The following is a 14229-nucleotide window of genomic DNA, read 5'->3' as shown; positions in this document are numbered from 1 at the left end:
AGTTATTTAATTGCCAATAACAATTTTAGTGGAAACAGATAAATTATAATGATGTCTTTCCCTGTAGTGGTTCAATGCACAGAGAAAGACGCAAATTTTTAAGGTCTGCACTGAAAGAATTGGCTACTGTCCTCTCTGATCAACCGGGCTTGCTAGGTCCCAAGGTAATTGATTTAATTCTTGCTTTAACTACAGGTGTGCCATATTAAAATGAAAACTTCTGTGTGAAATTTTACTAAAATTTGATTTAATTTCTTAACTGTAGGTGTGCCATACTAAAATTAAAAAAATATTTTCTATGGGGAATTTTACTAAAATTTGAAATTTTACTAAAACTTATATTTAACTGAGAATGAATTTACTTACTTGACACTCAATACATCACACCTTCCTCCCTTTTTCTCACTTCTTACTTATATGTGTACCTTTCTTGATACATATCTCCAAGTTTTCTTTTGTGTTTTCATTTTTGTCTTTTGAACTTGATTTTATCAGTTCTTGCCGGTGACTTTTCACTTAGAGAAAGATTATGGATAGGTTTTACTTATAATCTTGGCATGAGAATAAGCAATGTTGTTTATTTTTTTTAATTAGGCACTTTTTGTTTTTATGGCATTATCCTTTGCCCGTGATGAAATTATCTGGCTACTTCGTCATGCAGATAACATGCCAAAGAAGAGTGCAGATGACTTTATAGACAAGTAAGTTAGCAACATTTAAAAAGTTATTTTTTAATATTTTGGATGTATGAGATATGGAACTTGGGAACTTGGAGTTAATTTATTTTGAAAGACCTTTTTAAGGGCTTTGCATATTTCATAATAAAAGAATATTTGTAATACATCATTAGATGATATGAATTAGAATGCAGAGTCTACTTTAGCTTAATATTAGGGCTTTTAGTGTTTCCTTTCTAATACTCTAGGTGGTCATAAATTCTTCCTTGTTTTCTTGCTATAACCAGTGATATTTCCTTTGGAATTAATTTTTTAAGATGATTTACTACACAAAAATTTAAATAAGAATCCTTACGAAGTAGAGTTGCAACCAAGTGTGTGATTTGAAATGTCTTTCTCTCATTTTAGTCCACAGTTTTTGAATAGGAGTTAGATAAATGAAGCAGAGAAATAAGAGCGTACAGAAAAGTCTTACTCCTAATCTTCTAATCTTCTTTCATTTGTGATATTTTTGTAATGATGTAATTTATGAGATACCCTAATTTTATTTTCATTTTGGGTTTTCCTTTATCAACTTCTTTAGTCATGGCTGTTTTGCTGTTCTTTTATTTTTGTTTTCTATCATGGAAATATCTTTAGAAAGTAATTGACATAAAATGATATTTAGCAGTGCTTTTTCTAAGACAAAAACTTCTTGTAGTAATACCAAAGTCATTTTATATTTTCCTTGATAATGATGAATTTATTTTTTGAAATACTTTTCTTGAATTTTTTAAAAAGGCACATTGCTGAATTAATATTTTACATGGAAGAGCTTAGAGCACATGTAAGGAAATATGGACCTGTAATGCAGAGGTATTATGTGCAGTACCTTTCTGGCTTTGATGCTGTTGTTCTCAATGAACTTGTGCAGGTAAAAACTGTATCATGCTATTCTCCCTATTGTTCTTTCCTTCCCTCCTTTCTAGTAACTGATTTGTTTGCTCAGTATAATTTAGTGCCAAGTGGTGGAGATACAAGTGTAAGTCAGTCATTGTCATATCATGTCAAGGAGATCATCATCTAGAGGGGAGAAAACACTTAGTTGTAGTTGAGTGTAATAGTTGTTATGCTTAATTGTGTACACAGTTCAGAGTGAACACAATGCAGGGAATAATTCTTTATTTTGGAGGTGGAGGTGTACAGTGACCAAATTATAGAGGGCCTTGCAAAAGAGGAGGATAGCCATAAATCAGATTTAACCAAGTTTTAGAGGAAAAGTAGAAGATGAATCTTTTGGCAAAGTATGTTAGAAGGTGACCAGATTTTTTAAAAAAAATTCATCTAGATGACCTAATTCATCTAGATGACCTTTGATTAAATATCCTAATTTTATTTTCAATTTGGATTTTCCTCTGTTGATTTTTAGTCTTCTTTTTTTTTGGTTTCTATAATTTCTTTATTCAGTCTTTTTCATCTTAATATAAATTTATCTTTATTTCAAATAAGCTAACTAAGGAAAATGGTTTTTTTTTTTTTGGCTTCATTTTATAAAATCAAGATGTCTAAAGACTACTAGTAAACTAACATATAAAGAACAGCATGAATTCTCTATATTTTAAAACTACTGGTTTTCCAGAGGAATAACCATACTTTGATAACCTGTTTTTTTTCCAAACCTACCTAAAAATGCGAATAAGAAAATAAAAAATTGTTCATGTAATTGTTTACCTTGAATTATATGTACACCTCATAGGTTACTATCCTGAACTGGTGTATTTTTTCCTCTATCCACTAGATGGAGCTCAGATGCTTTCTGTCTAGAATGCCCATTAAAAACTGGAATAGAAGAGCTGATTTTATCCCTAAAATGTTATTACTTTGCTGTACTTTTATTTAAATAGTTACTACTTACCAGATAAACTAGAGGCTTTTGTGCTGTCACAATTTAAAAAATAAACCGGACTCCTGGTTTCATGTCATTTTGAAACTTGCTGTGGCTGGTTAGATATTAGTTAATAAATGTAGATTTATATTACATTATATTAAAATTTTTAAGTCATTCCATCTCTTGTGGTGTCTTTTACATCAGTTGTATTTTAACAATACTAGGAAAATTAAAGTTTTATTTGTTTTTCTGGAATTACAATATTAGAAGCAGTAATAATAATATTAATTGTCAGATTTATTGATAGTGTATTTTACTACGTCTATGCACAATTCTGTGAGGTTAGATATAGTTACCATATGTTGAAGAAAAAAGAATTTACATAACTTGCTCAGTATCCTAGAGTTCATGAGTAATAGAGCCAGTATTTGAGCACAGGCTTTAACGCCAGTGCCCGAGCTGTTTATACCCTCTTCTGTTGTAAAGTACATGCCTGGTGTTTTTAACCATTTACTAGGATTTAAATTTAGAACTAAGATTAACCTGTTAATATAGTTCACTGTAATAGGTGTTAAATTTTTTTATTGAAGTGAAATGTACATAACATACAACTTTCTATGCTAGCCATTTTTAAGTGTACAGTATAATGAAATTATGTATATTCACATTGCTGTGTAGGTTTTAAAAATTATGCTATTTGTGAGCTAAGCATCCACTTTTTAAAAAAATATCTTATTCAGCAACAACTTCAGATGTAGTTTTTAAGGTATTCAGTTTTTTAGCTGACTTAGGAATATTTTGGTCCTAATTTTGTTGAAATATAATTTACACACAATAAAAGTCACCTGTTTTCAGTGTACCGTTTGAATTTTGACAACTGTACGTCCATGTCACTACCACTATAGTCAAGACATAGAAAGTTTCCGACACTTAAAACACTTAAAATTTTTTTTTTTAAGATTTTATTTATTTATTTGACAGATGGAGACATAGCGAGAGAGGGAACACAAGCAGGAGGAGTGGCAGAGGGAGAAGCAGGCCTCCCGCCGAGCAGGGAGCCCGATGCGGGGCTTGATCCCAGGACCCTGGGATCATGACCTGAGCCGAAGGCAGCCACTTAACCGACTGAGCCTCCCAGGCGCCCCTAAATTACTATTCTAACAAAAACCCACATCGGGCTCCCTGCTCCATGGGAAGCCTGCTTCTCCCTCTCCCACCCCCCCTGCTTGTGTTCCCTCTCTCGCTGTGTCTCTCTGTCAAATAAATAAATAAAATCTTTAAAAAAAAAAAAAAAGTTTTCTTGTGTACCTTTATAATTGATTCTCTCTCTAAACCCTGGGCAACCATTCATCTGCTCTTTGTCACTTTTGCCCTTAAAAACATTTTTTCTCATATAAATGGAATCGTATACTATATAATCTATTGTTTATGATTTTTTTCAATTAGCATAGTGTTTTTGAGATTCATCTGTGTTAATGTATGTATCATTTCATTCCTGTTTAAGGCTGAAAAATATTCCACAGTACGGATATACCAACTTGTTTATCCATCCACCACTTGATGGACCTCTGAATTGTTTCCCCAGTGAGATGTTTTTAACATTATTTTTTGTTTCTTTTTTTCAGAATCTTTCTGTGTGCCCTGAAGATGAATCGATCATCATGTCCTCTTTTGTTAACACTATGACTTCCCTGAGTGTAAAACAAGGTGAGTCTTCCAAATAAAAACATATTTTCTCCTAATTAGATTTTCAAATTTGATTATTAAGGAGGGGATTTAACAGTTAATTTTTCTAGACTCATTTATTTTAGATACATTTACTCTGTTCTCTTTTGTCTTAGCTTTGTTCTCTCTGAAGCAAAAGTTGCCAAAATGGGTGTGTGATGATATTTATAAAAATAATGAGAATTATAGCTTGAAATTTCTTATTATTCAGCAGGGGGGAAAAGACATTTTGTAATTAAAAAAACAAAACATAAGTATATATGTGGTCCAAGCATCACCTATGACAGTAGTTAGTACCACTGATAAAATTATGTTTTAAAAAGTGCCAGGCAGTTCCATATTATCCTATTTAATTCACATCAGTTTTAGAAAGCTGTTTATACTTTTATTTGGTAGATTTGGAAACTCAGGGTTTGAGAGTTAACCTCTCAGTTATTTGCCCAAGCTCTAACAGGTATTAAGTACTAGTGTAGGGATTTTTTTAAGTTAAGGTCTGTCAATCCCAATGTTAATGTTGTATACTCGACTGCCTCTTCATTATTTGAATACTTCAGTCTAACAGATTAGTACGATGTCTTAGTGTTGTAATCTTTAAGTAAAAGATATCCAAAGCCTTGAAAATTTCTGAGTAATAAATACATTTTAGTTTAATCAGTCTTTATCACACTTAAGTAATGAAACTTTTGTAAAGTTGCCTGGTGATACTTGGTTTATAGTTACTTTGAGGAGCTTCACCCTGCTGTCCAAAGCTTCTGTTTACAGGATTTCTGAAGCTCTATTCTAGCTTCTTCAAAATTGGCATGTAAGCACACTGAGAGAGAGTTTAGGAGAGAAGTCTGTACTTTACACATCTCTTAGCATAACTCCCTCCTTATATCAACATCTTTAAAGGATTTGAGAATGACTTCACTGTATTAGCTATTCAGTTATTTTTGTTTTTTTAAGGGTACAGTTTAATAGTGTTTAGTATATTCACATAGCTGTGCAACCAATCTCCAGAACTTTGTCATCTTGAAAATCGAAACTCCATAGCTATTAAAGAGCAACTCCTGATAACCCCTCGCCCCTGACATCTACCATTCTACTTTCTGGTTCTATGAGTTTGTCTACTCCAGGTACCTCATAAGTGGGATCATGCAGTATTTGTCTTTCTGTTACTGACTTATTTCAGTAGCATAATGTCCTCAAGGTTCAGCCACACTATAGCATGTGTCAGAATTTCCTTCCTTTTAAAGGCTGAATAATGTACCACATTTCATTCATCTATTCCTCTGTTGATAGACATTTGGGTTGCCTCTGCCTTTTGGCTGTTGTGATTAATGCTGCTGTGAACATGGTGTAAATACCTCTTTAAGACTCTGCTTTTAATTCTTTTGTGTACATGGCCATAAGTGGAATTGTCTTAGATGTTAAATTTTAAAACTGTGATTATATATTTGTGAAACATTAATTTGCTTTGTAATATTTTTTCTGTTATTGTAGTTGAAGATGGGGAAGTATTTGATTTCAGAGGAATGAGATTAGATTGGTTTAGATTACAGGTAAGAATAACTTAATTTTCATTGTCATTCTGTTTGGGTGTTGAATATTTTAGCTAACATGAAAACACTATTTAATAAGAAAAAAATTCATTGTTGTATACCTGTTGAAAGACTAGTTTTGTGTAACTATAGTTTTTACCTCATAAAAGAAATAGTTTTTTTTTTAAGATATAATCAACATATAACATTTTATTAGTTTCAGGTTTACAACATAGTGATTCATTCATACTGCAACATGATCATAAGTCTAGTTAACATCCATCACCACACATAGTTAGGAATTTTTTTTCTTATGAGAACTTTTAAGATCTACTTTCTTACCAACTTTGAAATGTGCAATACAGTTTTACTGATACAGTCATCATGCTGTACATGACATCTCCAGGACTTATTCTATAACTGGAAGTCTATACTTTTTGTTACCCTCAGCCATATTGCTGAACTCTGGCTCCCCACCTCTGGCAACCAGCAGTTTGTTGTCTGCTATGCATATGGTTTAAAGTTTTTGTTATTTTTAAAAATTCCACATATAAGTGAGTTCATTTGGTCTTTGACTTTCTGTGTCTGACTTAATTCACTTAGCATAATGCCTTCAGGGTCCACCCATGTTGTCACATGTGGCAGGATTACCCCATTCTTTTGTTGAATAATATTCCTGTGTGTGTGTGTGTGTGTGTGTGTATATATGTATTTACACCACCATTTCTTCATCTATTTATCCATTGGTTGCCACTTAGGCTATTTCCATGTCTTGGCTGCTGTAAATAGTGGGGCATATGAACTTGGGTTTGTAGATTCCTTTTTGAGTGAGTGTTTTCATTTCCTTCAGATAAATATCAGAAATGGAATTATTGGACCATATGGTAGTTCTGATATTTTTGAGGAGTCTCCATACTGTTTTCCATAGTGGCTGCATCCATTTACATTCCCACCAAGAGTACATGACAGTTCCCTTTTCTTCACATTTTTGCCTTGTGTTTTTGTTAATAGCTTTTTTAACAGATGTGAGGTGACATCTCATTGTGGTTTTGATTTGCATTTCCTTGATATTTAATGATGTCGAGCACCTTTTCATGTGCTTGTTAGCTATCTAGATGTCTTCTTTAGAAAAGAGCAAGCACAAGCATTCAGCTCACAGGCTGTAGTTACTGTCCCCTGATGTAGTGCCAAAAGCTTCATTTTTCTGAAATGCAGAAATAATTGGTATTAGACTTTAAAAGTTTTCATTTAATATATAACTCAAATAGTTTTTAAGAGCTTTTAAAACTCAAGCTTAAAATCTTTGCATAACTAAATTTCATGAGGAAATTTAATTGCCATGTAAGTACTTCTAGTAATTATGTGAAAACTGTGGCCTAGTTTTTTCAGTAGCTGAATATTTTTAAAATATGTGTATTTTTTTTTTTTAAAGATTTTATTTATTTTAGAGAGAGAGAGTGTGTGAGAAAGAGCATGAGAGGGGAGAGGCTCAGAGGGTGAAGCAGACTCCCCACTGAGCAGGGAGCCCGATGTGGAACTTGATCTCGGGACTCCAGGATCATGACCCGTGCCAAAGGCAGTCGCTTAACCAACTAAGCAACCCAGGCGCCCAAAAATATGTATATTTTAAAATAATAATAGTATGTTCTCATTATAAGATATCAGAATACCCAGAGATTAAAGTAGAATATGAAAGTTTGTACTTTTCCCAGTTTCATACCTCAGAAATACTTTTAAATAAGTGGTTTGTATCCTTTTAGGTGTTCAAACAGTAAATGGAATTATACTGTATACACCCATGGTTCTGCAACTTAAGTTAATTTTTGTTTAATTAAAAAGTGAAAATATAACCAATATGTGTTGGTGGAAGAGATTTTTAGATCAACCTAGTCTCAGGAAGGTCACTCCTGGGAAGAGCATACTTTTCTGGCAGTCTGCTTACTTCCCTGAGGTAATTTTGCTCTCAGGTTCTTTCCTTCCAAACTCAAAATACATAGGCATTTTTCTCGCTCTTGTTCTTTGTTCTGTGGTTGTGTACTTTTGGAGATGATTTTATAAATGAGGCCACAAGTATTAGGTAACTTGCCTGAGGTTGCAGAGTTGGTTAATGGGAAATCAGGGAAGAACACTTAAAACATCACCACCCCAAAATACTAAATGTGTATATATAATGGGTTGTTTTCTTCCTATTAAAAATAAAATTTAGAAATTAAGATTTCTTTGTTTTAACAAAAGTTGTGAAACAATATAGAAGTAGAGCATATAAAAATGAAAATAAAAGTGAAATTGCTCTACCACAGGATATACACATTTAAAATTTTGAAAGTCACTCATTGTCAAAAAGCTTGAACTATTTGTCTCCTGCTGTCAGTTTGTGAGAGTGCCTAAATCAACATTTGGGTTCAGAAAATTTTAGAGATTTAGATGCATTTCAAATTTACCCTTATGAAATACTTTCAGGATTAGTAACTTACTTATTTGAAGGATTCACTTGAGAATTTAGCTGTGTTTAGTCATATGGCAGAATATAAAGCATTTGTGTAGCATTAAGAATGTAGAACTGATATATCCCTCTGTAAGTTTTTTCTAAATTTTTATGAGATAATTATAAGAATATCACCTGCTATCAGATTCTTTCATGTGTTGTATTCTTGCTTTCATTAGTTTGCTAGGGCTGCCATAGCAGAGTACCAAAGCTGGTAGCTTAAACAACAGAAATTTATTATTTTATAGTTCTGGAGGCTAGAAGTCCTAAGTCAGGGTGTCAGCTGGGTTCATTCCTTCTGAGGGCTATGAGGGGAAATCTGTTCCAGGCTTTTTTTCCTGGCTTCTGGTGATTTGCTGGCAATCTTTGATGTGTTTTGGCTTGTAGATGAGTCACTCTAAAGGCATTGTCCCGGTCTCTCTTCATACAATCTTCTGTGCATATCTCTGTGTCCAAATTTTTCCTTTTTTATAAGGATTTCAGTCATACTGGGTTAGGGTCTACTCTGATGACCTCATTTTTAACTTGATTGCCTCTGTAAAGACCCTGTTTCCAAATAAGGTCACATTCTGACATACTGGGTACTATGACTTCAACATATTTTTTTGTGGACACAGTTTAACCCATAACATTGCTCATAATCATGACTGGGACATACAGTCACTTTCAACTGTAATAACCCTTAAATTTTTAGTGACAGTGGGGCAGAGCATACTGAGGAAGAAAACATGGGACATACAACTAAGCCAGAGAAGTCTTGTCTGAGGGAAAGGGTAAAAGTGCAAGGTGTGAGGCAGTAGCCAGAATCCAGAACATTAGCATAGGCGATAAAGAACAGGTCAACAGTGAAGGTTCCACACCTACAGACTAGTCCATAGGATACAGGAGATAAAATATTGAGTAGTAGTATATAATCTATAGAGGACTACAGATCCTCTTTTAAGGATGTTATAAATCTGGCTGTGGAGACAGGCATTAAAGATAATGAAAAATTAAATAACAGTTGAAAATTTAGAAGATTAACTTAAAAGATGCCACTGATAGAATATGATTATAAATTAACTGTAGTTTTCTTAGAAGGGCGAAAGCTTTTTTCAAGTTGGAATTGCTAATAATGATTTTATAGAGAAAGCAGCATTTTGCCCAGACATTGAAAGAAGGGTAGAAATTGAATAGGAAAATAGCTTACACAGGAAAAGGGCAAACAGTGAGCAAAGGGCAAGTAAAGAGACTTTTTAGTGTTAAATATTACTACAAGAAGGAACAAATCTTCACAAGAGAGATGAATGATCTGACCTATCAGTGGTCAGATAGAGGGATAAGAGTTCAGTATGAACACATGGCCAGACAGAGGTGTACAGTTCTCTAGATATCAGAATTCTTGAGAGCAGGGCCAGAAGGATAAGCCTTTGGGAGAATTTTATAATTGCTTTATGCCTCCACTGGAGTCCTATCCAATTTGATCCTAAGATCATTGGTCTTTTATAGGTCATATTCTCCTTTTTTCTAATCTTTAAAGAAGAATTCTTTCTCCATGTATTCTCTGTCGTTTTTTTCCTACTTCCTAAGGCATCTTGTTCCCTTATGTATTCCAGTAGTCTCTTAATCATCTTTGGTCACTTTTATTTATCTTCTTCCTTTCTGTCATCAGATTTACTTAGGTTGTTCTTATCTTATACTTTTATTTAAACCTGTTTTTTTTTATAACCGGTTTCTCTTTTCATTGTTAAATATTTCAGATGAGTCTTTTAAATTAAATTATCTCATTTTGTCACCATCCATTTCATCTGAAATTATTTCCACAGTGATATTTTAATTCAGAAATTTTGAAATGGGGGTCAATTAGTGGAAGTCTTTATTGAGTTCCTGCCACAAACGTGGTTCCTCTTTATACTCTAAAGCTGATTAAAGATAACTTAAACTTCAATTAGACTTAGTTTGTAAAATATATCTAGAGTATACCTTGCCATCAGAATATTGCCCTCATTAGTCTTCATTAATTCAAAAACAACAAAATACAAAACTCTGTTTTCTCTGTGGTGTTTCTGTGTTAGTGAATGGTAACCATCCATGTTGTGGCCCCTTGCCATTGTAGGGGCTGAGATTCAATTTTTATCCAATTTACAAGGAAATAATTATTTAGTCTCTACTGTTTCATGGAAACTGGCAGAAGACATATGGGGCTCCTGCATCAGAGACAAAGGACTTAATTATTCACTGCACAGGAAGCAGCATGAGCATCAACATGTATGTCTCATTTTTTCCGTTGCTTCCATGACCCATGGTGGCAGGCCCAGAGGAACCCAGGTGAATGCTATGTATGCAGTAGGTTTGTATTGCAGCTAAGGAACACTGAATTTGATGAACCCTCCGTTGTAACAACAGTAAGCATTCTGGCTCTTTGATCCAGAGGTAGATACTGCCTCATTTCCTCAAGTTTGGTAGCTGCAAATAAAACCCTGAGAAATGGCCTGAGTAATGAGTGCTCTGGGCCTTGAATTCTTGGCATATTGAAGATGTGTAGGCACGCATGGGATCCATGAAGGAGTATCTCCCAAAGCCAGAATCCTGGCCATCATTCATAATTCGTCTGTTGCCCACCTATCTAATCATTTCCCAGATGAAACTCTTGAACTACCACCATTGTAGACCAGACCATCATAATCCTATCTGGATTATTGCCACCACTGCCTCCTAATAGATCTCTGTCTCCTATTCCCTTTCTGTCTACCTTTCCCCAATTCCCTCTTCCACATAGAATAATCTTTCTAAAACAATAATTGGCCACTGCACAGAACCTTTGGTTCACCAAAAGGTTTAAATTCTTTAACGTGGTATACAGGGGTCTGCATGATCTAGTTGAATCTCTTACACCATTTTCTTTCTCTGCTTTTCACTTTAACTGTAGCCAGAGTGAACATTATTTATTCTGTAGACACTCCTTCTATTCTTGTTCTGTGCCTTTCTGGAATGCCCACTGTCCGTGGACAGGTTTCTGCTCTCTGATTTGGTACCCTTATAGTAGAATTTCTTTCCCTTTAAACCTATCCTGATGGTTTTGGTTAAGTTCTATCACCCTATTGGTCAACCTACACTAATTTTTACTATCTTCAGTTCTTTTCTAGAATTCATCAGTTAGTACAGTATGTTTTAATTACTATAATCTAAAACCTCAGTGAATCAACATGTACAATACTTACTTTCATCTGAGTGTTTCCCATGTATTTTTTCCTCTCAAACTAGTTGGAAATTTTCTTTTGGTAGAGCTAACTTGACAGTTCACTGTTTTATACTTTTAATATTGTAACTTCAGTTCCTTTGGGGTTCTAGATGAATGACCCATATATTAGATTTTGTTTTATTGGCAGTAGTATTTCAGTTTATTTAAAGAATTTTTTGATAGGAATTTCAAGTTTGAGTCACTATTGACAACTTTAAAAACGTGATGTTACTGATACAGTGTCAAAATATACATTAAAAATTTTTCAATAGTGGGTATTTTTTTTTCCCCAGGTAGAATGTCAAGGCTAAAATCATCGGTCTGTGCTTAAACTACTTTTGTTTTTTACTTTCGCAGGCATACACTAGTGTTTCTAAGGCTTCACTTAGCCTTGCAGATCACAGAGAACTTGGAAAGATGATGAATACAATAATTTTTCATACAAAGATGGTAGATTCCTTGGTGGAAATGTTGGTGGAAACATCAGATCTCTCCATATTTTGGTACGTGGTAATTTTTTTTAAATCAGAATTTGAAATTTTTAGTATCCAAAGATCTCTTTGTTGATCGTTTTTATGATAGTGTCGTCCTTGAGACCATTCGGTAATAGAATAAAGGGAATAGGGGTGCCTGGCTGGCTCCGTCAGTGGAGCATGTGACTCTTGATCTCCGTGTGGGTTTGAGCCCCACGTTGGATGTAGAGATTACCTAAAAATAAATCTTTAAAAATAAATAAATAAATGGAATAGTTGACAACTTGCTAACAAAAGGAAGTCTACCAAGTAGGGATCATGTCTTTTGTTTTTTGTTTTTTTTTTAATTCTTTATAAGAGCAACTCTTACTGTTCTGAATTTATTTTTACACTTTTTTTTGAGGAGGTAAAAAACAGATCTTGCCTTAAGATCTTCTTTCGCATCATTAGATTAAGGAAAAAAAGTTGTGAATTGGTCAAGTAGAGCAAATGTTGGAAATTAAATAACAAGTAATTTCACTTTGAAGTAATTAGATATTAATATTATGATAATGTGGTGACTACTCCCTCCATTGTGTTCTGTTTTCTTTTGCTCCTATCATAGCCTCTTTAGTTATTTTCTTCCCTCTCTTACTCCCCATATAATGTGGTCCTTGAAGGAAGGTCAGGCTTTTGTTCTTTTAGTGTCTAACAAAGTAGGTACTTAATAAATGTTTGAATGAATAAATGAACTTGATTGTGATCAGACTAATAAACAGTGGGAGCAGGTTTCATACATAAGTATTCTGGCTCCAAAGCTGTGCAGTATCAACTCTGTATCTGCTTCTTGGCTTTTTTTCCTGTATGGAAGCTGATCGGAGTAACCTAGTATGTCCCTTTATTTCTACAATGCTGAGATAATCTCAGTGGATAGTGATAGTAGTTTCTGTGTATTGAAAAGCCATTATTATGAATAGCTTCTCATTGTTTTTATTTTGGAAGATACCCCAGTCCACACTGATTTGGGCAGTTTGTTAGGATAGCTTTAATTAGCAGTATTGCAAAAGAAATTCAAATCACCAAACAGGGAAGGCATGAGAGGTTTCTTAAAGAAACTCCTGAAACACAGTATATCACTGAAAAACAATATATCACATGTCAAATTTGCAAGAATTTTAAGATTATTTGGAACCTATACTATTGTCTGACTTGGAAAGAAAATGGAACATTTTATGTTTGCATATATTTGAGCTACAGAAAGGTTCCTATTGGTAAAAGAAGGCTACTGTGATTAAAAAGTCCCTTCCCTTTCCTTGGAAATAAGAATACTTTGAATAATGTTTAAAATGTGTGATTTTTAGTCATATGTAAGTAATTTTTATCCATTTTTTTCTCATCACATTCTTATTTTGTCTGTTACATCCAAAATAAAGACATGTTTATTACTTTTGGTTGTCTTACTATTCCAAGATGTACTATATTTTATTGACTCATATTCTTTTATGTTTAGTATCTCCTAAAGCGGGAAGTAATTTAAAATTGATGGTGCATCATTGTTTAACTGACAGTGTTTTTCTTTCTCAGTGGTACATAAAATAGTGGTGTTTCTTACAATTGATAGTGACTTGCCTTTGATAAAAGTTGGTAGTGTGAGATTTGAATGTCATATATTCACATGCCATAGATATGGTTTATTTTTTGTGTACATTTTTTATTTTAAAACTTGTTACTATTACACAAATATTTTTATTACTCTGTAATTGTTGGTGTATGAAACATACTCTTTGGAAAAATAACTACACTTCAGTTGATAACTTTCATTCACTGGAATCAAATTAAATTAAGTATTGTATCATAAAATTTTTAACTATAAAAATGGTGATTCTAATTTTTAATTTGTTTCCTTATATAGTTTTTATAGTCGTGCTTTTGAGAAGATGTTTCAGCAGTGTTTGGAGTTACCCTCTCAGTCAAGATATTCAATTGCATTTCCACTACTTTGCACTCATTTTATGAGTTGCACACATGAACTATGTCCAGAAGAGGTAATTTCAGGGTAGTACTGTGATTTATATTTATATGCAGAATAGACTAGACCAAACGTGTAGCTGGCTAGATTTCACAAAGTCACAATTACCTGATCTAGCTTCTTACCTAATTTCTCTCTATGCAGAATCAGAACAATGTTTGAATAGGTTAAAATAGATGTAATGTTTATTTGCGTGGATGGATAAATGCACATACATATTTTTAAGAACATATCATAAAGTCATTTGGAATTAC

General features: G+C 33.5%; 1 protein-coding gene across 3 annotated transcripts in view; it reads left to right on the top strand.

Moving 5' to 3' along the window:
- NCKAP1 (NCK associated protein 1) overlaps positions 1–14229 on the top strand; it is a 101181-nt gene that overhangs the window by 48658 nt on the left and 38294 nt on the right. For all 3 annotated transcript variants that reach the window (XM_021703278.2, XM_044913686.1, XM_044913685.1), the window contains 7 exons: positions 68–164; positions 595–701; positions 1458–1590; positions 4170–4251; positions 5752–5810; positions 11852–11997; positions 13859–13991. In XM_021703278.2, coding sequence (XP_021558953.1) covers positions 68–164; positions 595–701; positions 1458–1590; positions 4170–4251; positions 5752–5810; positions 11852–11997; positions 13859–13991 — 757 coding nt within the window. The remainder of the gene's footprint in view (positions 1–67; positions 165–594; positions 702–1457; positions 1591–4169; positions 4252–5751; positions 5811–11851; positions 11998–13858; positions 13992–14229) is intronic.

Source organism: Neomonachus schauinslandi, chromosome 3 (assembly GCF_002201575.2).
Source record: "Neomonachus schauinslandi chromosome 3, ASM220157v2, whole genome shotgun sequence".
Classification (NCBI taxonomy): Eukaryota; Metazoa; Chordata; class Mammalia; order Carnivora; family Phocidae; genus Neomonachus; species Neomonachus schauinslandi.
Note: the sequence above shows the minus strand (reverse complement) of the source record. Positions and strands in the feature narration are given on the sequence as shown.